At 46.6% G+C, this 25,685-nt stretch overlaps 4 protein-coding genes across 9 annotated transcripts; 2 read left to right on the top strand and 2 right to left on the bottom strand.

Annotated features, from left to right (window-relative positions):
• Window positions 1-1,231: 1,231 nt before the first annotated feature.
• Window positions 1,232-2,197, top strand: LOC147966367 (F-box protein SKIP23-like). The gene has a single exon (XM_087530803.1). The coding sequence runs from the start codon at window positions 1,232-1,234 to the stop codon at window positions 2,195-2,197; it is 966 nt and encodes a 321-aa protein (XP_087386929.1).
• Window positions 2,198-8,010: 5,813 nt separating this feature from the next.
• Window positions 8,011-9,816, bottom strand: LOC125515080 (uncharacterized). The gene is made up of 3 exons (XM_087528852.1): window positions 9,615-9,816; window positions 9,157-9,386; window positions 8,011-9,053 (listed from the first exon to the last, which is right to left on the bottom strand). The coding sequence occupies exons 1-3, from the start codon at window positions 9,805-9,807 to the stop codon at window positions 8,367-8,369; spliced, it is 1,110 nt and encodes a 369-aa protein (XP_087384978.1). The 5' UTR covers window positions 9,808-9,816; the 3' UTR covers window positions 8,011-8,366.
• An 825-nt stretch (window positions 9,817-10,641) lies between these two features.
• On the top strand, window positions 10,642-15,186 carry LOC125515081 (translation initiation factor IF3-4, chloroplastic). Its single transcript, XM_048680503.2, has 10 exons — window positions 10,642-11,004; window positions 11,357-11,396; window positions 11,479-11,538; window positions 11,969-12,030; window positions 12,608-12,663; window positions 12,757-12,790; window positions 13,125-13,197; window positions 13,292-13,384; window positions 13,579-13,887; window positions 14,661-15,186. Exons 1-9 carry the CDS (start codon window positions 10,733-10,735, stop codon window positions 13,843-13,845), a joined length of 957 nt encoding a protein of 318 aa, XP_048536460.2. The 5' UTR covers window positions 10,642-10,732; the 3' UTR covers window positions 13,846-13,887; window positions 14,661-15,186.
• A 621-nt stretch (window positions 15,187-15,807) lies between these two features.
• LOC125515079 (uncharacterized) lies at window positions 15,808-24,827 on the bottom strand. Of its 6 annotated transcripts, none has more exons than XM_048680499.2 (7): window positions 24,671-24,827; window positions 19,178-23,296; window positions 18,852-18,971; window positions 18,183-18,299; window positions 17,907-17,996; window positions 17,084-17,191; window positions 15,808-16,459 (listed from the first exon to the last, which is right to left on the bottom strand). In XM_048680499.2, exons 2-7 carry the CDS (start codon window positions 23,198-23,200, stop codon window positions 16,412-16,414), a joined length of 4,506 nt encoding a protein of 1,501 aa, XP_048536456.2. In that variant the 5' UTR covers window positions 23,201-23,296; window positions 24,671-24,827; the 3' UTR covers window positions 15,808-16,411. The 6 variants fall into 6 exon arrangements, with proteins under 6 accessions (XP_048536456.2, XP_087384976.1, XP_048536457.2 ...); XM_087528850.1 differs by lacking the exon at window positions 24,671-24,827 and adding an exon at window positions 23,656-24,517; XM_048680500.2 differs by lacking the exon at window positions 24,671-24,827 and adding an exon at window positions 23,522-23,638.
• Between the last annotated feature and the right edge of the window lie 858 nt (window positions 24,828-25,685).

The following is a 25,685-nucleotide window of genomic DNA, read 5'->3' as shown; positions in this document are numbered from 1 at the left end:
TGAGACTAGCAAGTTTTAGTCCCACTAGTCCCATTACTTTTAGTCATGGGACTAAAACGTATCAAGCACCCTCTGAGTTGACAATTCGCTACCCAGATTGCACTTACCTGGGCCTATGTGCCTGATTAGCCAAGAAACATAAGATCAGGACGAAACAAATTAACAAAAAAGAAGAAGAATATGTGAGGCTGAGACCGAGACTGAGAGAGGAAGGGTAGAGATGAGGGCATAAGGGAGGTGTGGTGTGATGCACCGCCAGTCCATGTCGTCGGCGACCGCGGAGTCTGGCAGGTTCAGATTGAAGGGCAGCCACACCAGCCCACGCCCATCCCCAGGTAGCCTGCTGCTGCGCCGCCGCCACCACATTAGCAGCAGCAGAGAAATTTGCCGCTCGTTGCTGCCCCGACTCCTACATCCACCGAATCCAGCAGGTCCACTCCCACACCCTCCTTAGCCCATGCCTCCACCGCAGCCCTGGCCAAAGTGCGAGAAGTCGCCGCCGATGGGGGCGGTGAGCTACGGGGCTTAGGAGTTTGCAGTGGTGGCCACGAGGACTGGCGGGGTGAGTATATTTGCCGCGCCAGGCGGCTGCACGGAGCCCCGCCGCGTCTTTGACCTCGACACGCACCCCCGAGTCGGCCGCGCCGAGAGGAGATGGGGGCAGCGCCGGGAAGGATGGGGAGGCCGGCGGTGGGCTATGGCAAGACAGGGGCCGGCGGTGAAGATGGGTACGGGCGCAGCTGGAATTGGAAGCGAGCCCATTTTATACTCTCATACAGCGGCGAGGCGGTGGACAAGAGGAAGAAGCCTTCCCGAGAGAACAGGACACGGGAAGAAGATGAAAGAAGACAAGAACAAAACGTGTCGCAACAGAAATCGCACACGTATGAAACTTTTACACCTAGACAAGTTTGACAAGTAGGCAGTCAAAGCGGTGGATAAAACGTGGCAAACGAAGGGAACAAAACATCCCATCACACGCGTCAATTTTACAGCAGCCGTAAAAAAATTCAAAAAAACCAGATAAATGAATCCCTTACGGGCTTAGTATTCTTAGTATGAGGTGCTGGAAGCTCTCGGCCGTGAGATGGAGGAAGAGATCGGTCTGACGATATGGAAACCGTCTCTGACTGGGAGAGTTTCCCGAAAGATTGAGGGTTACGAAAGATTGATCTATATATGTACCTGATCAGGAGGTTCTCGACCTATCTCCTAGACTATGTCCGATCCGATGGGGTGCACCACGCCCACGCCCACCCCCAGCCCGTGGACAGGTCTGCCGCTGGATCTGCTCCTCGAGGTCTCCAGCCGCTTGCAGCACGCCGCCGATCTCGTCCGCTTTCACGCCGTCTGCAGGTCCTGGCGCGAAGCGGCGGCGCTGCACTCCCGCCCCACGTGCCTGCCATGGGTTCTCACTAGGGGCACCGGCCAGATGTTGCACTCCATTGTCGATTTCCGTCGCTCCCCTGAGGCGTCGAGCCACGACGACATCGTTCTAGTGGAGCCACCGGAGGTACCACCTTCACATATCAGGAACTGGGTGGCTAGCGCGGACGGCACCGCTGCCTGGCTCTTTGTCGCCTGTCCCGACCCGAGGCTCATCAACATTCGTACCGGAGCAGCCACCCACCTACCCCCCTTACCAGACGAGATAAAGACGTCCATGAAGAAGGTGCGTGGCGTTGTCTACGGCGATGGCACTGTTTTTCTATACCGGGCGCTGCCCTACATTTCGTGCAATGTGATATTTACAGCGGCGATCCTGCATCCCAACGATCTGGCATGGACGGTCCTGATGAAGAGATTAGAATTATCAGGGAGACACTATGCCATGTATCATGATGGCAAGCTCCTAGTGTTCGCCGGCGATTCTCTTCGGAGTGTCCTCACGATGATGAAATTTGAAGCCAATGACAGTGATAACGGCAATAGCCTCGAGTCGACATGGGATATAAAAAGGGATATATGTTATTCTCATGAATGCAGTTACATCGTAGAGTCGCATGGCGAGCTATTGTTGGCATCCGTCCTGGTGAGCGACCGATGTTATAATCGTTACAGGTGCAGCGACCTGGCAAGAATGTTGCAGCTGAAAATTCGCGTGATGCAGAAGGAGCCAAGTAGTGGGAAGATACAATGGGTCGAGAGAGACAGTCGAGACTTAAGTGACTACCAGCTTCGCTACGAAACTGAATGAAGGTGACGGGTGTGCCTACTTTATCTTTTGGGATGGCGTGTTTAAGTACAACTTTGTCAAGTGCGAGGCCAAACTTGTGAAGCGGCTGGGTCTTTGCCGTATTGATGAGGTGTGCATGTGGCTTCGCCCATGCCCATCATTTACTCCAATCCAAAAAATTGAAGAAATGGTTGAGGAGACTCGATGCAAGACAAAAAAGATCGACGAACTAAGCAAAGCTTAGATGGTTAGATTCTTTGTGCTGGAACCAACTTGTCCGGGTTTAAGTCCTATATTTGAAACATGTGCTTGTATATTTTTTGGATTTATTTCAGGTTCTCTGATGCTATTGTTTTAGTGATATGGTGTGCCCATCAACTATAATGTGTTTGTGGCGACTTTGTCAACCTCAAGATTAATCGGCTCAGTCTATTGGAGATGCTCATTGCGGTAGTGAGTGCATATGCATATTCATAGGAGTGGGTGTACGTGTGTGTATGTAAGCATATGCGTTTGTATTAGATTTCTTTTTTTTCGAAAAAGATCAATTTCCGACAAATTGTTTTTTGGAAAAGATAATGATGTTCAATTCAGAACTGTCCATTTTGTTTTCTAGTTGAAAGAAAAGATTTGCGCCTTAGTTTCTAGGCTCCTTCAGAATAGGGCCCGGGAGAGCTCGAGCTCCCACATTGACATAAATATGTAAACATGGGAACAAGCTATAAGCAAATGGTACAGCCATGTTTTACTAAACAAACCAACATAGTCTCCCACACATAAATAATATGGTAGCCATACACGACAATATAGAGTACTACTAGATAAAATTTAAAAGTTCTCGCAAGCTCGATAAGAAGCAAACGAAGAAGAAAGCTCATAAGGGAATAAAACATACTTATCCCTCCGTTGACACCAAGATGCCAGAAAGGGAAAAGAAGCAAGTTGGGGCAGTCAAGTGGCATCATCAAGCTCATAAGGTTACATTTCTTCCCGCAAAGAAAAATGCAAAGGATTTATGTCTCCGCACCTCACCTTCTCAGCATAAGGTACCCATAGATCTTGTTTTAATTGGGAAATAATCCAATCATCTCAGCACATCATACACATAGATCTGGTTTTAGCTAAAACAAAACGTAACGATCAATTGTTCAACAAAATAGAAATTATGCTTCCAAATGTTAAATTGTATGGATATATGGTGTTGTGTGAATCGTATATTCTAGAGTGTTCCAGGGATAGCAAGTGTGTGCTGTTGTTGTACTCCGACGAGGATGTTAAGATCAAGGCTTATCTTTTGACGTACGTGAGGGTCAATCTGACTTACCAGCCAAATATCACATAATCTGGTGATTGCCTTCACTCTTATGTAATGTGTACGCGTCCCTGCCCAATGCATACACTTTAATCTATTTTCTTATACCAAATCCTCTGAAGCTTTCACGGAGCGGTTTGCCTCATATTGGTTTCACCGATAAAAAGCGAGTGAAGAGACGGGGGAAAATTACCTCAATGATGCTTAGCAATTCAATATAATGGAAGTATAGCGAAAACAATAAGGTAACATATATGCAAAAGGAAATGAGACAGAAAGACCTTTGATTAATAAAATAAATACTTCACACGACATAACATATTAGGCAAAAAAAATTGAACGCGGTGTTAAAATAAATCCGAGACATACCGTTGATCATCCGAGAACCAAGTAATCACACGAGCATGACAACGAGATTTGTTAACGAGGTTCACCGATATGGCTACATCCCCGGGGCTTGACTACGGGCGCTCTTCCCCGTACACAGTCACAATACCGCATCCTGGCCACCCGGGCGCCGGCACACGCCGCCGGCTCCCCCTTGCGCGCCTGTGCTATTATGTTGGCATAGGTTACATCGTGTGTCTAGCCCCGCTATATATGAGAGGCCTAGGATACAAGTGTCCTATTAGTACACAACTCCATATCCTATCTAAACACAATACAACTACAAGTCTAACTGTAACCTATCTTGTACACTATATTCGACACAATTCCAACAAACTCCATCTTGGCGAATATTCTCCACCATCTTGAATTCGTCCATGCGTCAAACTTCCATGTACATTGGACTTGAGCTTATTTCATGAGCATCGCTACTACTCCAAAGACTCCATATGGCTCCACCTACAACTTGTAGTCCCTTCTTTTCTTGACCACAGTCAACACTCGAGCAAAATTAAGTTCCTTGTTACTCTAGTTTGTGCTCCCAACTTCCAGAGCATCAGTCCAACGCCATCACACACTGATCACTGACCTGCGTGAAAGTGAACAACTCACATATTGGGTGTCACACATAAGAGTTATCTGAACCCAACATCACCGCTCCTTTCTTGACCGTCTGTCTGAAACTTGTAGGAATTTCACCATTGCTTGTAGTCATCCCGAGTCAAATTCGCAGTTGTCTCACCACTTGTATGACCACCAGAGCCCTGGCCCGTCTCCATGTCCCGTGCACACCGCACGCCTCGCCGCTATTACCGCGTCGAGCCTCCGCTGTCCCGATCGAGTCTCAAGGGTCGCGAAACCACACCACTCAACCCCCACTACAGAGTACCACCGATCATCACCGATCGATGACGAGTTTCATGCTTCCATCAGACCACTGGGCTCCAGTCCGAATTACGTGTCACTCGCTTTTCCCGCTGAATAGGCTTCGACTCTTTGAGCTCTTACGCCGTAGCCCCTCAATCAGCGGCAAGTGAAGTTCTCTAACTCCAGCTCCACCTTCAACATGACTCCATGGTAGATAATCGGTCCACCAACGCGCCCCGTCGACTTCAAGCTCCGTGTGTACATCACCTTGAATCAACCCCGCGCCATAGTCTTGTCGAAGCCACACAAGCCCTCGGGGCTTGCGCCACGTGTTTCACACCCAGAAGTCGGTCACCATCAGCATCACGCCCCTATGTCGTCGTCGCTGATTCCACCACCGTCTTCTGTACCAACCGACTTGCGTCGATCCGTCAGACTGTCCAAGCCAACTGCCCTATGTGTCTGACCCGAGCCGATTTTCTAACTGCAACCATCTGCAACTCCTCACAGCCCTCATCATCCATCTTAACTGGTTGACATTCCGCAACGCCTTCAAGCATCCTTATTGTGCCAATAAATTTTTCACCTTGTCTATCATAACCAAGGTTTTCTGTTATGTCGAACTTCTCCACCTTAAATCTGATACCCCTTAGTGCCAGATTCTTTGTATGATTGACCTGTAAAAAATAACCAAGCTTCTTTCCATGATGCCAAAGTACACAAAGCAAACCTACGTGCTCGCCTCCTAGTACTAGTAGCAATTTCACGTGGTGTAGCTCCTGACTCAATCCGGATGCTAGCTTGCTTTGTCCTCCTGATGGATTTTCCTTACTTCCGTGGGTTGCCTTGATGTTGCACGACTACCGCTCGGACTAGGGCCTTTTTTTTGTTCAAAACAAATCTCCGGTTTGTGCTTTTTCCTGCTGTACGCGACCGGCCGACTCGCCGCTTTGGTCCATGACTGTCGCATGCATCCTCGCGGCTTCCGCCAGCTGGGCTGCTAGCCCACGCACGCGCCATTGGGGCTCCGCAGCCAGCGCCCGATCGACCGATCGACCTGCTGCCTTGCCTGTCCGTGCGCAACGCGTCGCCGCTGCTTCCTGTATGCTCGCCCGATCGACCTACGCGAGATCTTTCACCGCACGTCTACCCTGCTTGCAAGTCCGATCCAATTTCCGCGAGTTGCCGTGATTGCCTATCGCCTTGACGCCTTCCGATCGAATCACAACCGTGCTCATGACGATATACATCGAAACATCAAATCTTCCTCTGAATCGCATCAACGCCTCCGCAAATCTTCGGTTTTCAACCATAGCTCATGATACCACTTGTTAGAATAAATCCGAGGCATACCGTTGATCATCCGAGGACCAAACAATCACATGAGAACGACACCGAGATTTGTTAACTAGGTTCACCGATATGGCTACATCCCCGGGGCTTGACTACGGGCGCTCCTCCCCGTGACACCGTCACAATACCGCATCCTGGCCACCCGGGCGCCGGCACACGCCGCCGGCTCCCCCTTACGCGCCTGTGCTATTATGTTGTCATAGGTTACATCGTGTGTCTAGCCCCGCTATATATGAGAGGCCTAGGATACAAGTGTCCTATTAGTACACAACTCCATATCATATCTAAACACAATGCAACTACAAGTCCAACTGTAACCTACCTTGTACACTATATTCGACACAATTCCAACACGTAGTACAGGCGCATGCAGTCATACTACATGCATACACTCACCCCTATGAACGCACATACACCTACCCCTATGAGCATCTTTGAGAGACTGAGCCGGCATATCATTTTAAGATTTACGAAGTCACCGTAGGCGCCTTGGGTTGGTTCGCAACCTATTAGGCAATAGCAAATAACTTGATGGCATAAGTTATAGTAGATAATGTATAGTTGGTCATTTTACATACACAAAAACTAAAGACACTTCAACAACCAGGATGGATGGTAAGCAAAAGTTTGGTCGATGATGCCCTTTGTCACACGACAATCTCCTAGCTGGCAGCTTCAAACAAATCCTCGTTGTGCCATGACTTCCCTCTTGTCTGTGGTTATAAGGAACCAAGCAATAGCAATCACCACCGCAGTGTCACCAAATGCACATTTATCTTGGCTTATGTGGCAGAATTTAGTCATGGAACGAACATGCCTTGTGCAGCGATATCACCAGATTCGGAGTAGGCTTGTATGAGATCGTCCAACGTTCCTTCAATGTGTACAGAAACTACTTGCCTCAACAAATGTAGATAACCATCAACACTTTTCGGCATTGCTCCATCTTTTGAATCAAGCAACAGAATTTGGGTAGACGAGGGATTAATCATACGAGCAATTCAAGTATCAGTGATCACAAATTTTCATAATAGTGAGGAACAAGCAACTCGGCCACCATATTCAAAAGGCCATGACCCATATCTGACAACTAGCTAGGACACCCAAGATAGTGGCATGGACATTCTTTCTAACCCACTGCAAGCAAAACTCTATTGTGCATAAACAATTCTCAGAGCAAAAACCAGGGCCATATCCTCCCCTATAAATGCGTCAGTCACTAATCAGTGTTTTATCGTTAGCTAACATGTGTCATATATGCATACCGGTTGTGTGAGTTCATGGGTCTGGCTCCTATCGCAAGAGAAGAGAATGTTGCAGTTGTGATCCACCATGTCTCGAGCCACTCAAGGCCACCAGCTATTTCTGCGAGCTTCACGGAGAAGACATACAAGGTTGATTGAGCAAGACCCGGTACCGTGGGATAGCATAAGGGCATCTACAACGTTGGGCGCCAGGATCAGAATCCTATCCGATTAGCAGTTGGCCCGATTAATCCTGGCGCTTAGCCCTTTGTCCTACGTACGAGTTCACCGGCGCTGTTGTGTATAGCGATCGGTTTTTCAGTTAATTAGCGCCTATAGTTAGCGCTCAACGTTGAGGTAGGGAGTCGTTGGTTTTTTATTTGACATGATTTTTTTATCCATTAGCATCAATATAAAAGTCCAGTATTGAAGATGCCCTAAGGAAGTGGCTGAGTTTTCCTAGGGCCAACCGACTCTGGAAACAACCGTGTATCCGAGTTGTACTTGCATGTTGGTCCAACAGTACATAAACGAATGAATGGTCCGGAGAAAGAAACTACATGTGTGGCATTTAGCAATTCCATGGAATAAAAATCTAGCTAAAACGGCAAAGAGAACATTTACACAACAGGAAATAGGACAACAAGACCTCCGGTTAATCAAAACAGGAATACTCCACACAACATAACCTAAAAGACAATAGACACATAGTTGGATGCACAAGTTATAGGGGATACACACAAACGGTTTGACACTTCAGATAGGAGATCAAGTACAATAACTACTGTGACACTTCAACAACGGAACTACTGAGTAGCCGATACTAAGTAGCCGAACATTGCACGATGCTAGATCCAACGGTCGGCCTCCACTTGGCCCCACACATGCACGGTTCGATTAGCAGGATGGTGCAAAAATCGGCTGCATGTATAGTAGCGCTCCTTCAACAAACATGAAGGATATGGGAGCAAAGTTTGGTTGGGGTTGCCCTCTCTTCTCAGTGTTCCCCGCCACAAATCTCCTAGGTTCAACATTCAAACAAATTTCCCTGTGCTGCGATCGTCCCCTTGTCCGTAGCAACAAGGGACCAAGCAACAGTAATTGATACCTCGGAGCCACCAAGAGCACATTTACCATGGCTCATGCCGCAAGATTTGGGTATGAAACGGACCTGGCCTTGTGAAGCGATATCGCCAGATTTGGAGTAGGCTTCTATGGCAACGTCCAACCGTCCTTCCATTTCTACTGAAACAACTTGCCTCCACATATGTAGGTAACCACCACAACGTTTTTTCAGCCATGCTCCATCTTTTGAATCAAGCAGCACAATTTGGCTAGATGAGGGGTTGATAGTGCGAGTGACTCCGCTATCAGCGAAAACGAACTTCCCCGACAGTGGAGAGCAGGCAAATCGGCCACCGTATTGAAAAGGCCATGACCCATCATCTTTGACAACCTGGACATCCAGGACAGTGGCCTGAAAGGTTCGTGTAACTGTCTGCACACAAAACTCCAGTGTGCAGAAACAGTTACTGACAGAGAAGGTTGACACGGCAGGTCCATATCCGCCGTCGTAACAGTCTGCAGAGCTGATCAATGCTTTATCTTGTGACTTGGCCGTACCCGTGCCTTTTACTTTCAGTTGGATTTCAAAGTCAACTCTATCCGTAAACGCAATTGCACGGGACGGGCCAATCAAGCGCAAAATTCTATCCTGCAAGCATCATCAATTTCATCCCATTGCTCAGTAAAAGAGGACACATGTGTGCAATCAAGGTCTCCAAAAGAAAATCAAAAGATAGTCGTAGCATACATACATCTTCTTTCAGTTCTTGGGCCTGGCTCCTATTACGAGAGAAGAGAAGGTTGCGGTTGTGATCCGCGACGTCTCGGGCAGCAACCACGCCATACACAGACAATGGCCACTTGAGGCCACCGGCTATTTCTGCGAGCTTGATGGAGAAGATCTGCAATGTTCGCGTGGCAGACCCAGGACCGATGTTGAGTCCGGGCGTGTTGTGCGTAAACTGCATGGAACTCAGGGTCGCTGCATGCAGAACCAAAATAAGTGAATCGGGTGTCAGAAATGTTCTAACGAACATGCATGAACAAGCACTAGATGACCACATGCACAAAAGATCAAGTAAATGGATCCCTTCCTTAGTTTCAAGGAAAAAGAGAACCCTTCCCATTTTCTTTATCTTCATTTATACAAGGGTCGACCTGACATGAACCACTAGTTACACAAAGAGAGATTTGTTGGTTGCTCACTCACTCATGTCTCTGAAGAAGCCGCACGTTCTGCCCCAGGCAAATTCCCAGCTGCGAACATATGAAGCGAATCTCTCCGCCTCGCTAGCCATCTCCTTAGCCAATAGTGTGTCCATCTCGTCATGATCAGGACAGCCTTGGACAAAGCATCTGCCAATTGTGCCTGCAGGCTTGAGCATCAACTTGTTCGATTTCATAGTCCAATATGCTTCTGATTTGCGCATGTCCATCTCATCCTTTTCATCGCCGCCGCCGCAATCCAATATGTTGGTGCTGGGATATGCAGGTTGGAGCATTGACTTGTCTGATTCGACCGTCCTGTCCCCATTGGGAATGGTTTCCAAACCCATGAACATCACCGACTCTGCCTCCCTCTGCGATCTGAATTCAGACCCATGAGCATGACCACCACCATCAGACTCCAGTCTGTGGGTGCGATTGCTCTTCTCATTGGCCCTCCACCTGAGATGACCCTGAATCTTCTTCTCAGACGACAACCGGTGGCGCAATGGCGCGATTTGGTCCAGGAGAAACCCTTGGAGAAATCCGTTGCATTCGATCCTATGAAACGACTGTTCATCCTCCAAGCTCCCGGTGACCACCTTGGTCAGCTCTCTCCCATGCGCTTCCAGATCAGCAAGAACCTTCTCCAGGCTCAACAGCACAGCTTCCGCACTAGGGATTCCGCCGCCGGCGGGTGATTCCTGGGTCGTTTGGCGACGGAGAAAAGCGCTAGACTGCTGCCCCATGATCTTCCAGGGTGAGGATCCCCCCGCCATCTTGCCGGTCGATCCAATAGAACGGCGGCAGCGGCGGCGCCGGCGCCGGCGAAAGGGTACGTGCATTCAGCTTTGGTCCTGAGTTTTTTTTTTATAAGTTCACAAACTTAAAATCTGTCAAGGCCCACATTATCAGCAGCCCTATTGCCGGCCCAGCTTTGGCCCAAGACAGAACCGGGCCTACTAGGGCCCACAGCCCAGCGCCCCATCATCTCCCACGTCACCTCCGCGCCCGCCCGCGCCTATCCCCTCCACTCGTTGCTTGGGATTCCTCCGCTCGCGGCAAAAACCTCCGACCGAGCAGATAAGGCGCGGCCACCACCCCCGACCACCGCCACCGGCCATGGTCGGCGTCGCCGCCGGCTTCGCGTTCGCGCCGGCCGTGTCCCGGCGACTGCCCTACAGGCCGTGCTGCTCCACCGCCCACGCCTCGGTGCCCTCGTCCTCGGCGCGGTCGTCGCTGGCCGCGCGGCAGGGGCGGCCGCGGCGGCTCGTCGCCGTCGCGCGCTACTCCGCGTACGGGAGCGACGAGGAAGACGACGAGGAGGGCGGGGGCGGGCGGCGGGACCGCCCCGAGCAGGAGCAGGACCCCGCCCTCGACATCGAGCGCATCCAGTACGAACGCCATTTTCCTTGCCCCTCCACTTATTATAGCTGTATAATGTGCTCCACAATCCACATGTTTGCGTCGTCAAATGCCGAGTGATTCCATGTCTGAATTTTAGTTTTTTTGGTATTCTTTGCAGTATTAATGTTACCCAATTGGAACACTCATGTCTGCAAATGAACATATGTTCTTTTAAAACAATGACATTCTGTTGGGGGAGACAGAGCTTGGTTTTGTGTTAGCGTGCCAAATAACTTGCTACATCTGGAGTTGTGATGTATTTAGTCTTGTATGATGATTTCTTCCGTATCTGTACATTCATTCAATTCTTTCAACATTTCAACCGCCTCCCTTGGTTAGGTCTTCGACTGTCAGGCTGCTGGATGCCCAGAAAAATATGGTAAATCACATGCCCAATCATTTAAGTAATGCTCTTGCCTGATTATGTGTTTGATGGTGCACCTTCATTCGTCCCTCTGTAGGTTGGTGTTATATCTGTAAGCGAGGCAGTTCGAATCGCAGATGAAAATGATCTTATGCTGGTACTTTCCATCTCATGTAGCTTCTTTCTCTATAAACATACATTTTCAGCAAGAACAAGTAGTTGTTCATTAGCATTTAGAGAGGGCTTTTATAGGCATGTCCTGCTTATAAACTAAATGAAAATAACTGAAACTCTGACATTTTAATAGGAAAAGTGTGAATTTTGACAGATTGACTTAAAACTCCTAAATCTCTTATACACCATCTAATGTACTGATATTGCTCGCAATAGTAATAATTAATAAACCCCGTTTACAAGTGTAGACCGGCATATCTGCAAAAAAGAACAGTATTTCTGCAGAAGCCCTAACTTTGCAAAGTGCACTCGTGTTTAACAAGATACTAACTCAAGCCATATCTTCTTAGGACATGCATTACTGGTGTCAATATGTACACAAATTGGGATGATTTATATTTCTCTAATTTCAGGCAATATTGTCACTAGATGGAGATCCTCCAGTACTCCGACTCTTTGAAGAGAAAGATTACAAGTATGTTGCAGTGAACACCTGACAATTTCACTTCTTATCTGATCAATTTCCGTTATGAAATCATGTTTATTGATAGTACACTTCTAGGTATGTTTAAGCACTCTGTAAAACAAGGTTATACATATTATTTCAAAAACAAGGATATGCATAGTGTAGGAGGCACACCTCAAGATGTCATTTGGTTTTGACAAGTTTCCTCACAATGGTTTCAGTAGCTATGTCATAAGTATATCGAATATTACCTCATTAGCTAAAGACTAAAGTAAAACAATGTCCTGCAGCTCCTATCCTGTCTACTTGAGACCCTGCTTCTCTATGTCAAACTTGTACATGGCATCTGCAGGTTAGATCAATAATAGGCTGTTCTCCCAATGTAAGGTCGTCAGTTACTCAGTTAGCAGACAGTCCCTTGGTTCAAATCTGTATTTTGTACAGCACATGGTCTTCAGTTAGCAAGACTATCGGTTTTCAATAATTAAAAAAATGTTTGTATTTTTAAATTACTTGTCATCTTTTCTTTTATCTAGATTTGTGCCCTTCAGAACTTACTAGAATTATTTTTGCTGGTTTTGTACAGAAAACACAAGTACGAACAACAGAAGAAGAAAAGAGTTCAGCAGAAAAGATCCGTTGGTAAACTTCTCTAGTAACTCATTTTATTTTCCATCCAAATGTGTTCACTATGCTAATATGGGTTGCCTCTTCCCTGATGTCCACTCTTTACAGCAAAACGCATGGGCTTGAAAGAGCTGAAAATGGGGTACTGATCATGTCGATATTCACTTACCAAGTAACATGGCAAACAAGCGTTCTTTATGTTATCAATCAATCAGTTACTTGCCTTTATGCTTCTAGTGTTTTGAAAACGGAAGTATTTTGATAAACTTGGTTAGATTGGGCATATAATGGAATCAAAAGAATGGTGTAGACAGAGTTGTTGGAACTGTCCTGAGCTATTTCGCATGATGAAGTAACAAAATATTGCTAGATACAATTTGTCTTTGGCGCCACATGACTCTTAATAGTAAATTACAATTGTCGCTTCTGTTTGTAACTTAAAGTGATGTTGGAATCTTTATGCATTTTCTTGGCAGGTACAACATTGATATCCATGATTATAGTGTGAGACTTAGAGCTGCAAAGAAATTTCTTAAAGCCGGTGACAAGGTGATAGAAATTATTATTAATATTAGCATTACTGTTATTTTTATATTACTTTTAGGTGGTTAAACTTATTACTTTAGACCACCATTTGTTTCAGGTTAAGATAGTGGTGAACTTGAAAGGTCGGGAGAACTTGTACAAAAAACAAGCGATTGAACTTCTCAGAAGATTCCAAACTGATGTTGGTGAGGTAATTCAGGTTATACTTGGTTTATTATGCCTAGAATAAGACTATAAGAGCATGGATTTTCCTTTTATCTCTTTACAAAACCTCTTTAATTTTCAGCGCAAATGGTTTTTATTCTCCACTTTGGCTATAGTGCATATTACCTATTAGTTGAATCAGCTAGTTTCAAGCTATTAATTTTGCTAATCATATTTCAGCTAGCGACAGAAGGAAGTAAGAATTTTGCAGAGAGGAATATATATTTGATTCTTGTACCCAATAAACTAGCCATACAGAAAGAACAAGATGGGGTGAGCAAAAAGGACACTGTGGAAGGAGAGACGGACCAATCAGAGGATGAATTGGGCGAGGACGACACTGTGATCGAACAACTGGAGGGAAGTAGTTTGGATGGGGATGAGCTCGTGATAGAACAACTGGAGGAAAGTAAGGAACCTGAGACAGAAGTCTCAGCAAATGTTTGATTTAGCTGTAAAGCCCAAGGGCGCCGTCTCTGATTTTAGAAGGTATTCTATGGTTCTAAACAATATATTGTCTTGCATTTTGTCTAACATTCCGTCTGTTCGGAAATAAGTGACGTGGTTTTAATTTGAACTAAAACCATGTCACTTATTTCTGAACGGAGGTAGTAATTAATTACGTTTAATATCATTTGGTGCTTTTCTTGATGCTCTGATTTGCGCTATGTACTTGAATATCTATTTGGAACAACAAAAGTTAACACGGTAGGGACCAAAAACTGGTTTTGAGAAACATACTCCAATATCTTTATGACATTCTTTGTTACAAAAGACTGCATAATCATCTGGATTGGCCGTCAATAAACCTTACTGAAAGTGACCTCTGAAACTAGAAGAGAAAGAAATTGAAGGGAAGATAATTGGATGGTTTTGGTTCCTGAATATAGTTTGTAAGATATGCATTGTTCTTAAGGTCTGCAAAAATGTCAATTAAAGCTTGTGAAGTTTAATGTATAAGAATCAGGCCAGCAAGCCCGGGAACACTAATGAGGCCATGCCACCATAGCTAGTGTCCTGTCACCTGAGTAGCTTAGCCGCATTGCAGCTGCCAATGGAGTAAGGGCAAATTTCTGTTTATGAGAGGACCATTCTCATGAACTGGAATGTTTTTCCTCGAGTGAACTTGCTACGTGTTTTTTACAAGTTCTGCAATTTCTGTTCTTTATGTTATTAATTATCAACTTATCATCTACCATGCTTTGATGATACTACCCGTTACTTTGACCCTTATGGTAAATTCACTTGCCTGATGATGATAGGTACCAATACTGTTCATGTAAATACAAGGATGGTGCTATTGTACTTGTACTCGCCGTCCTTGCCTGATAAAACAGAATAGCTATCCACCACCGTCGTTGCCTGGGGAGTCAGACAGAACAAAAAGCTGTGATATCAAGAAGCTGGGGGCTACCATCTGAACATTTTGGTTTTGGGGCCTCGGATTGTACCAACAGAATCTACTAAACGGCTTGGGAAGTTCGCTTGTATTGCCTGATGTGGCATTGTTGTCAGCAAGGTTTTGTTTTGGCGCTGTTGTTCGCAAATCCTAGTCGGTGTTGTGGAGAAGATCAGTAGTCATATCTTGTTTATCAAATGGTTGCCTTCGGATTTTTTGGACATTTGGCTGGAAGTGCCTAAGAAGAGGGAGTGTCTGCTAGTCACTGTGTGGGCAGTAATTTCTATCTAGTTTTCATTTTTCAAGTATAAATACATTTTTTTGTGTGTGCGCTGGTATGTGTCTGCAACTGTTCCATAAAACCGAAGCTATCTTGCTCATTTGGTCAAGTGCACTGGTATGTGTCTGCAACTGTTCCATAAAACCGAAGCTATCTTGCTCATTTGGTCAAGTGCACTGGTATGTGTCTCTAATTCATTTTAAGCCAAAAATGAAGTTCCAAACTGACTCAAATTTCATAGCACGTCCGTTGCAAAGTAAAGCCTGTGAACAACGTGAACCAGATACGTACGGCAAAAGCAAGGCATGTGCATCATCATCAAGTACATATCCCCTGTAGAGTATGGTGATAAAAGTTGCTGATCTACATGGGATAGCATCATCTCTTATCTTATGAACAACATAAAAAATTCAAGATAGAGGAAAGATATCTCGCTATCATCATGCGCCCCACACCACCAAAGGAGGACCCATTTTCCTTTGCAACTGATAAAAAATTCATGGGCTAAACAGTGGCTGTCAACCTAAGCAACGCGGGATGATGGTGTATGGCCCAACTAAGCTAGTTGTATACATTCTTTGAGGACAAGAGTATGTTCAGCCATCAACATCAGCTAAGTGTGCCAAGATTCACTCATGCACCGAAAGGCGACAACCTCCATGTGCATAAACACCTTAGAGCATCACTAGAATCAACACAAACCACACAGTTCCAGCACTATAATGAGCAGTAAAAAGGAGACAACCCACACATTTCATAGAACTGAAAAACATTGACATATCAAGAAAGCGTCACCATATCTCTTGAAAGGGTGACCGCAAACGTGTAGGTAAATGAAGTCGGTGTACCAGGAACCTGTCATCATCTACTACCCTGTAGTGTTAGGTTAGATGTTCCCATTGGTGGCCTGGGAACCTGCAATAGATAATCTGCTACCAAACATTCTACTACTGTTACCGCGATACAAGTTACAACGACAAAAGGCAGAGGAGCTGCTATAATTTACAACAGGCTTTAAGGTTTCCGGAACCTCGACATCCTCAGTTTGTGAGCTGCTATACAAAATAACACTGACAGGTCCGTCGTCATGGTGAATCCATGATTTTGCTTGCTGCACTTCCTCTTCCATGCAGGTTGTACAAATAGAAAAGGGCATGGGAGGTAGAAATGAAAAAAGAAAGAGAAATTTGGGGGTACCTAACAAAGGGGAAGAAAAAGAAAGGGGGGTGGGGAACAAACTGAAGATACACATATTCACGTTACGGTTACAGAGAACTAATGAATGGTGTGGTTACCTCTATCTTCTTAGTTAGACATACAAGGGATTAAGTTGTTCACTCTGTTTCTTGCATGAGTTGTGTCCTTAGGCTGGACTCGTGGACCTGCTCAGAGGAAGATAAGGGTACAAGTTAGATTGAACAGCAAAGCACACCCTTCTATATTGCAGCTTCAAGCCTGGAACAGCAGCCTATATATTATCTTACTGACATGTGAAAACGTAGCTTTTGATATTCATCAAAAATAATAATAGGACTGCGTTATCTAGAAACTGATCATAAAGAGGTTGCACAGATATAGATTGTGATGTAACACATGGTAACAAGAAATAGCAGTCAGAGGCAAATGATCCACTCAAAAAGCATTTCCAGCATCAAAGTGATGAGAAATCCGGCAATATTAAATATATCATGCCAAAATAGAAAATATTAACACAATTGCTTATGTTTCAGTCAGTGTCTCAGCATACGTTGGCATCTTATTTAACTGTTTCAAGCACCTATGACCTTTTGGGACTTTGATAATCAGTTATTGTACAAAAATATTATATTATCCTCAGCGAGGATACTCATTAGGAGTAGATAAAAATATCATTCATGCATATGTGCCCTTAACAAGCTAAATAATTATATTTGATACATGGAAGTAGCATTCGACAATGTATCCCCAAGTCCTATCAGAACAAGAGAAATGATGATGAGATGAATAAATGTATATCAAGCTTGTACCTGCAGTGCTGCCGCTGTACCCAAGAGTTCTCTGTACTCATTAAGGGTAGTGCTCTCTTTAGCAGCAACAGCTGAGAGTTCTGTAACGAGAGAGTGTGTAGCCTCTAACTGCAGAGCACAGGTCAATGGTTAGACACCTAACGGCATTATTTATTAGAAATGCTTAATTATCAGAAGATTATGGCAATCAATGAATTGATCCAAATAGTGTAGCAAGCATAGAAAATCAGCATCCACTTCCATGGTAATGCCAGAACTCAAACATCAATCTCCAATAATTTGACATGTTGGATTTGGAAGGAAAGATCATCTGGAACGGTCAAGTTAATAAGAGTAGTTAAATTTTGTCCATGCACTAACTTATGGTTTTCCTGCTAGCAGTACGAGACTACCAGCTTGGCAGAAGGGGACTGGCCAGAAAGCTAGCATAATGTCACCACCCTCTCACAATCATTGCAGCCACATGATACCACAAACAGCACTATCACAACTCTAACAATCAGGACCTCCAGGACCTCCATTGAATCATAATAACTGAATGGCTGTAGCCTTGTAGGCACAAGAAACGCGAGTGTGCCAATGCTAATTATAGATTAGTTTTTTTTCCTAGCCACCAGTTCAATGATCACAAATTGTCCTATTAACCTATGCTATGATTAAACTTGTATGAATTGAAATATCAAATTACAATGGAAAGTATAGGTTCTTCATATGGTAGTATTTCAGGAAAACAACTAAGTAATTTTGCATCCACTGAAACATATCAGTTTTACCAAAGTTGCCAATTATGCAGCAGTAGCAGAAAATAGGCCTTCTATTTTACCTTCGATAGCAAGTTGCAAACAGAAGAGCCCATTGCTTGCATAATGTCAACTGCTGAACTGACAGCATTCTTAACAGTAAGTACATCAGCCTGCAAGAAGTAAACAGTAAGAATCACTAAGCATTTCACAGATAAAACAGCAAAGAATCAAACGGAAGACTTGTTTAACATGTACAGAAGTTAGCTTTACTCCAGGAGTCATCATACTTCAAGTATTATGTTTTCTAGTTCTAGAAGGGTTCATGTCTTGGAAAGCGAACTGGTGAATGGTGATACCTTTGCTCCTCCTGTAACTGGAAGGCGCAATGTACTTGCTCTAAGAGCTTCAATTGCACCGGACAAAGAAGTAGAATGATCTGTTTGCAACTCTGCCCAGTGGTCGAGGTAGTCCATCTGCATCATGAAAACAAAAGATGCAATAGTGAGGTCAGACTCATGAAGCAACACAAGCTTCAACACAGGTAGTTTTATCTTGTGCTAAATAGCAGTGAGCACTAGTGCACCTCCACAGAATATAAAACTTGCTTAATGAAAAAAAAAACTAGTACGTAAAGATGTAAACTTAGTCTTCCAACCAGTGGCAGCGTTTGGAAATGAAGATATAGAAACCATGAACATATTTCTACAAACAATGCAACCGTTTTACTAGGACAATCTATCTCAACCGAAACAGACATGATCGGGAATTTTATTTTTCTTTTCTCTATCTACTCTGAAAAGCCAGGTAAAAATATGAAATGCTGGAAGAAGGTTACTTGTTGCGCTGCTGCCTTGATGCACTGCACTAATGCCCACAATGTTATTACTTCACTAGTGTTTTAAACAGATGTTGCATATGTTAGTTACACTATTAAACCTTGCACAACTATAACACAAATCTTAGGCTAACCAATACCATCAGGAGAAACAAGTGCCTAAAATATCAGAGATCTCAACATATCTTACTTGTTGTTTCAACACTATTCCCAATTTGACCTCTTGCCTCAGCCTTTCAACATAACTCCTTTTTGTAATCATAGAGTCAGACATCCTTGAATTACTATCCCATACACTGTAGAGCATAGTCTGCTTCAAATGAAAAAATAAAGTAAGAAAAATAAACTAAGCTCATGTACATGTAATGACAATATCATACAGTACAAAATGAACTTGAGTTTAGACCAAGCATAAAAATAATTTTCCAAAATTTCCTAAGCAGGATATATATAGTGAAACAATTTAGAATAAATGGCCACTGATACATGTAAAGGGGGTAACTTTAGAGTGTTTACCTCGGCACCCATCTTCTGGATTGATAGCATTTCATCCACATAAGCATTTGTAAAACGCCATTGCAAGTTCCTATTATACAGGAGGCGCAACTGATGGGCATCTTCCATGTGGCTTGGGCTCTTCTTTCCTCTTGTTGCATCACCAATGTAGCTGAGAAGAGAAGAGGGAGAATCGGATCTACCAGAACTACATGGTGAGACAGGTGTTGAAGGTCGAATCCTCAATGGGCTCGGCAACCTCCTAGAGGCAAGTGATGATGTTGATGAAGCCTTGGTCGGTGATGAAGGACGTAGTAGACCACGTGATGGTGAAGACAGTGTCCTTGCCAACTGCTTTGGAGGTGCAAATCTTTCTGAATTATTTGAAGGTGCATCTGGACTTGAACTGGCATTTTCCTCTTGACTTCCATTTCCATTGGCAGAACCTGAGCTCGCAGAAGGCATCTTCCTTGGTGAAACTCTACTTGGTTGCACTGTTGAAGAGACTGGTTGTCTGATGTTATCAGTCAGATCCACGCTTCTTGACATGGCATTAGCACCATCCGGTCCAAGTATTTTTCGTGTAGAAACCGCTCGTGATGGAATTATTGAAGATATTTGTCCATTACATTTATCAGAAAAATCCATGCTTTTTGACATTATATTAGCAGAGTCCACTCTTGCTGGTCTTCTTGGTGACATTCCACGTGATGATACTGACATGGTCATGGGTCTCTTATCTTTCTCAGCAAAATCCATGCTTTTGAGCATAGTATTAATGCCATCAGATGCAAGTCGCCTTCTTGGAGAAGTTCCTCGAGATGGAACCTTTACCGAGATGGCTCTGTTATGTTTTTGAGTTGCATCCACACTCTGTGACATATCCTCACTGACATCAGAAACAGATCTGCTTGGTTGTCTATCTTGCACCGCAATGGACAAGGATGATGCACCTGTGCCTACATTACCAGAATACGTGCTTTCTGAAGTATCATCACTACAGCCATCTGGAGTTACTGAATTAACTTCCTCAGCAAACTGGATGGCTTCTACTTGAGCATCAGTACCATCAAGTCTACTGTCTGAAGTCCCACCAGATGCAGCCGATGAGGTGGATCGTTCACTACCATTATCCACAGGATCCACAATGCTACCAGAAGCAAGCATGCCTCTCTGTAGAGTCCCACGTGATGCTACTGATGAGGTGGAGGGTCTGCTCTCTTTATCAGCAAAATTCATACTTCTCGACAGGGCATCAATGGAATTAGAGGCAACCCTGCTTCTTTGTGATGTCCCTCGTGATGCAGCTGACGAGGTTGATGGCCTGTAGTCTTTACCAGAAAAATCAGTGCTCTTCAGTAAAGTATTTGCACCATCCGACGCAAGTCGTCTTCTTGGTGAAACCCCTCGTGATGCCACTGACGAAGTGGACGATCTGGTTTCTTTTTCAACAAAATCTGAGCCCTTCGATATAGCTTCTACACTATCAGGGGCAAGTCTTCTTCTTGGTGAAACCCCCCGTAATGCTACTGATGAAGTGGATGGTCTTGTTTCTTTTTCAGCAAAATCTGAGCTCTTCGATATAGCTTCTACACTATCAGAGGCGAGTCTTCTTCTTGGTGAAACCCCTCGCGATGCCACCGACGAAGTGGATGATCTTGTTTCTTTTTCAACAAAATCTGAGCTCTTTGATGTAGCTTCTACACTATCAGAGGTGAGTCTTCTTCTTGGTGAAACCCCACGTGATGCCACTGACGAAGTGGATGGTCTTGTTTCTTTTTCAACAGAATCTGAGCTCTTCGATATACCATCTACAATATCAGAGGCGAGTCTTCTTCTTGGTGAAACCCCTCGTGATGCCATTGATGAAGTGGATGGTCTTGTTTCTTTTTCAACAAAATCTGAGCTCTTTGATATTGCTTCTACATTATCAGAGGCAAGTCTTCTTCTTGGTGAAACCCCTCGTGATGCCACCGACGAAGCGGATGATCTTGTTTCTTTTTCAACAGAATCTGAGCTCTTTGATATTGCTTCTACATTATCAGAGGCGAGTCTTCTTCTTGGTGAAACTCCCCGTGATGCAGCTGACAAGGTGGCAGGTCTGGTATCTTTTTCAGAAAGATCCATGCGCTTGGGTATAACATTGACACCATCAGAGACAGGTCTTCTTGGCGAAAGACCTCTTGAACCGGCCGAAGTGGAGGGTCTGACATCTTTCTCAGGACTATCCGTACTCTTTGATATAATATCAACACCATCAGACGCAAGACGCCTTATTGTTGAGATCCCTCGATGTGCGACTGAAGAGGCCACGATTCTGCCATCCTTTTCAGCGAAGTTGATGTTACTTGAAATGGAGCTAATACCATCAGATGCAAGCCTTCTTCGTGGTGACATACCTCGTGATGCAGCATATGAGGTTGATGGTCTATTATCTTTATCAGCAGAATCCTTGCCCTTTGATGTAGTACCAACACAATCAGATATCACTTGAGTTCTTGGTGCAACACCTCGCGATGCCGCTGATGAGGTGGATGGTGTGCTAGCTTTATCAACACAATCCACCCCTTTTGATATACCACTGAAACCATCAGAACCAAGCCTTCTTCGCGGAGAAACCCCACGCAGTGAAGATGATGTGGATGGTCTGTTATCTTTTTCAGAAAAATCTGCGCTTCTTCGCATAACATCAATACCATCAGAGGCCTGTCTTCTCCTTGGGGAAGATACCGCTCGAGATGGAACCGAGGAGATGACTGTTCTGCTATCCTTTTCCGCAAAATCCATATTTTTGACAATAGCATTAACACCATCGGAAGCAAGTGGCCTTCTTGGCGAAGTCCCTCTAGATGAAGCTGGTCTCTTATCTTTTCCAGGGACATCGGCGTTTTTTGATATAGCACCAATGCTGCCACCAGATGCTGCTGATGTCCTAGGTGAACGTCCCCGTGACGAGGCCGGGGAAGAAGCACGGCCATTTGGTTTCTCAGAAGACTTTGTGGTTTGCGATGTAGCATTGGACACACTTGATACTGAGGACGATGAAACTGCCGAGGAGAGCATACTGTAATCTCTTTCAGTAAGATCCATGCTCTTGGACAGGGCCCTTGCTGTTCTCACAGGAGAAATAATCCCTCTCGATGGAACTGCCATGGCTGCAGGTCTGGCATCTTTACCATCAGTGATGCTGCTTTTTGATGTATCAGCTGAGCCATTTGAAGCAGATGATCTTCTAGGTGACTCCTCCCCTCGCGACGAGGAGACCAATCGGTCGATTTTGTCGGCGAGATCAATGCTTCTTGACAGGGCGCTTGCGGCGGATGAAATCGATGCCGTCCTCTTGGGTGAAGCCCCGCCGCGTAGCCTGTGCATCTTGTCAGTGAGATCCACGCTCCTCGACATGGCGCTGCCGGACACCCTGCCCCCCATCATGGCCGGCCAGCGGTGGTGGTCAATCACCCTGGCGTGCGGGTTCTCCGGCTGCTCGCCGCCGCCGCTCCGCCCCCTCATCGGGCTCCTCTTCCTGTCGGCCGCCGCAGACGCGTCCCTCGCCCTGGCCTGATCCGCGGCCCTCCGGTCCCTGGACTCGAGCTGGAGCGAGGAGGAGAGGCTCCGCATTGACGGCCACAGCCCGTCGGGGGCCCGGCCGCCGCCGCCGGACAGCCTCCTCGGGGCGCTCTGCGTGTCGGAGACGGCGTCGCGCACGGGCGTGGAGGAGCTGGAGGAGGACGAGGACGGACTGGAGGGCGGCGACGTCGGGGCGGAGATCCTGGACGGCGCGGCCGCCCTGGAGCCACCGCCGGAGGCCGGCCTCGCCGGGCTCCCGGACCGCCGGTCGCTGGACTGGGGCCTCTTCGCCTGCGACCCAGCCACCCCCGTAGCGGCATTCGGCGAGGGGTGCCGCCTCGGGGTGGCGGGTGCGCCGGCATTCGGAGATGGGTGCCGCCGCGGGGTCGATGGCCGGCGTGTCACCGCCGGAGGCGCGTCGTCGTGGGCGTTGGCGTCAGATTTCCGCAGCCCGGGCGGGCCGCAGGCGTCCCCCATCGGCGCAAGGCAACCACCGGCCGGGGTCGGGGTCAGTCAGAGCCACCCGCATTGACAGCGCCGCCACGGAGCGACCACCAATCCGCCCGCCAGCGCCTGCACAACAAAAACAAGGCAATGCGGTTCAGACAGGGACCGGCAACCAACCGGCAGACCAATCCCGCAGAATCAGACCGGAATCCGGACCAGATCGGCGACGCAGCGGAGGCGATTCCGCGGGTGGAGGAAAGGAAAAGGGGACGGGAGGGGAGGGCCAGAGGTTGTTTTCCGGAGGAATTCCCCTCCCTCCACCTTTGGTGGCAACAGGCAATAATAATTTACCAACGTACGCGTCGTAGGAATCGGGGCGTCTCTTTCGGGGGAGGGGAGCGGGTTGGTGGTGGTGACTCAGTGCTGGCTTGCTGTGCACCTGATGGAGGGAGGGAGGGAGGGAGGGAGGGAGGGAGGGAGCTCACGGGAACTCCACGGCCGCGCTGCCCAGCTCGCGCAAGCCGAGTAATGGCGGAGCCACGCTCGGGGAGAGAGAAACGGAGGCAGAGGAGAGAGAGGGAGGGGGAGGGGGTTGGTTGTAAATGGGGGCGGGAGGCCACCACTTCCTTCGTTGGCTGGGGTTAAGGACGACGGGCGACGCGACTAACTACAACTGAATGCGATGATTAGTACGCCGCATTAATCCGCGCTGCGGCGTAGGAGTGATAAAAGTAAGTTTAAGTACTCTGAAATTAATTAAGGGGGGATCAATGCAAGTGGGGAGGGGGGCCATCTCTCGCTCGCTTGCTCTCCCTTTCTCTCTGGCGGGTAGTAGTAAAAATCATTAAGAAATGGTGGTAAAAAAAAAAGTGTGGGAGTATGAGTATGAAAAGAAAGAGAAATGGAATGTTGCCGTTGGGCTGGAGCCAGGGCAGATGGCAACGGCTAGCTCGCGCGCGTGCGGCAGATGGCGGGGCCTCCTCTCCTCTGCTCCCCGCTCCCTCGTCGTCGCAGTCAGGGGAGGAAGCCCAGCGAGCGGGTCAAGCGCTGCTGCAACGCGAGCCAGGGAGGGGGGAGGAAACGGACGCTCCAGAAGCTGTTCGTTCCAGGACAAAAAATAAGTAAAATTAAATATACTAGGAGTACAAGATTGGTCCAATCTGATTGGAGGCTCGAGGAGGCGATCGATCGGCGCCGGCGGCGCCAACGAGACCGAGACCCACCCCACGACGAGCCGCGCCGCGAGTTTGTTTGTTTATTTATATATATAATCCTGCTGACGAAGAAATCCGGAGAAGGAGACATGAACCCAGGCGACATCTCGGCAGCTTTCGCGAGCCCCAACCCGGCCGGCCGGCCCCGACACGACAGGTCTCTCCCGGAACAATGCCCCCGCCACCGCGACTCCCCCCCACCCCAAACACGCGGCGCGCCCCGAACCCAAAATCGACGGGAGGACAGGATCAAAGGGAAGGGAAGAGAGGCGAGCCCGATGCTGACCTCGTCGTCGTGGCCGGAGAATAAGCGCCGCCGCCGCCGCCGAGGAATCGTCGCCGGAGGGGGTCCCGAATCGAGGTCGCGATCGCGTAGGGTAGGGCGTGCGTGCGGGGAAGGGAAGGGAAGGGAGGAGGAGGGGAGACGAGGGAGGAGGAAAACGGGGGCGGGTCTGGGTCTCGGTCTCTCTCGCGCGGTTCGCCCGATGAAAGCAACGTTGCTCGGCGCCTGCCTGGCCGTGATGGACCAAACTTTCCTGCGCGACGCGTCTGGCCTGCACGGATGAAAAATAAACAAAAAACAAATGGTAATTATTTTTAATTTTGATTTTTTGAGGGAAAAACAAATGGTGATTACTGTTTTTATTTTAGAAAACTTTGTTGTTAGTACTAATTGAGCTCCAAGTTGTTTTTTGGTACGCTGATAAATGGGGAACTTGATTGTAATTAATTAGTTAGTAGTAGTAAAGGTTTAAAGTAAATCTCAGTACTCCTGCCGTTTCTGCTTTCAACTTTAACCTTTTTCTACTTTTTGTAGATTAAAATAAAAATTTCTGCCTGCTCGACGAACGCTTCTCCTCCAATGGGCCGGCCGATCGATGATCACTAGCTAGCTAAGCTAAGCTAAGCCAAGCCACTTCACTTGGTGGGGAGCATCATTTCTCCTCCAAGCCCTTTTTAGCTGCGTGCCGCGTTTGATTGCGGGGATTAAGCGAGTGCGTAAGCAATGATTAAAAACTGCCGCTCCACAGCGCGTGGCCTACCACCACCAAGCACCAGCTCTCGCCTACTGATGAAATTGTACCGTTGCTACTACACTTTGCTAGGGGGGACAAAATGGGTAGTCCCACTGACAAGCACTTCTCGATCAATAACCGAAGCTTGCCTTTCTGTGGTTGCTGTTTTTGTTTTCGAAGTTCTTCACTTGCTTCCCTCTATAACCAACGAAATCTCATTTCATTCGCAAAAAAAAAAAACGAAATCTCGTTTCTTTTCCCTTAAAAAAAGCTCCACTCGTTTTC

The sequence above is a fragment of the Triticum urartu genome, chromosome 6A (genome assembly GCF_056163025.1).
Source record: "Triticum urartu cultivar PI428250 chromosome 6A, HENAU_Tu73, whole genome shotgun sequence".
NCBI lineage: Eukaryota > Viridiplantae > Streptophyta > Magnoliopsida > Poales > Poaceae > Triticum > Triticum urartu.
This window is presented reverse-complemented; position numbering and strand designations above follow the sequence as displayed.

Excerpts from the sequence above, each read along its gene's own strand:
- LOC147966367 (XM_087530803.1), top strand. The coding sequence starts at position 1,232 with ATGGGGTGCACCACGCCCACGCCCACCCCCAGCCCGTGGACAGGTCTG.
- LOC125515080 (XM_087528852.1), bottom strand. The coding sequence starts at position 9,807 with ATGAAATCGAACAAGTTGATGCTCAAGCCTGCAGGCACAATTGGCAGA. Across the intron at positions 9,387-9,614 it reads CGGCTTCTTCAGAGACATGA|CGACCCTGAGTTCCATGCAG; the intron begins GTGAGTGAGCAA and ends TTCTGCATGCAG. Across the intron at positions 9,054-9,156 it reads CCCAAGAACTGAAAGAAGAT|GATAGAATTTTGCGCTTGAT; the intron begins GTATGTATGCTA and ends TGATGCTTGCAG.
- LOC125515081 (XM_048680503.2), top strand. The coding sequence starts at position 10,733 with ATGGTCGGCGTCGCCGCCGGCTTCGCGTTCGCGCCGGCCGTGTCCCGG. Across the intron at positions 11,539-11,968 it reads ATGAAAATGATCTTATGCTG|GCAATATTGTCACTAGATGG; the intron begins GTACTTTCCATC and ends CTCTAATTTCAG. Across the intron at positions 12,031-12,607 it reads TTTGAAGAGAAAGATTACAA|AAAACACAAGTACGAACAAC; the intron begins GTATGTTGCAGT and ends GGTTTTGTACAG.
- LOC125515079 (XM_048680499.2), bottom strand. The coding sequence starts at position 23,200 with ATGGGGGACGCCTGCGGCCCGCCCGGGCTGCGGAAATCTGACGCCAAC. Across the intron at positions 18,300-18,851 it reads GAATAGTGTTGAAACAACAA|ATGGACTACCTCGACCACTG; the intron begins GTAAGATATGTT and ends TTCATGATGCAG. Across the intron at positions 17,997-18,182 it reads CAGTTACAGGAGGAGCAAAG|GCTGATGTACTTACTGTTAA; the intron begins GTATCACCATTC and ends TACTTCTTGCAG.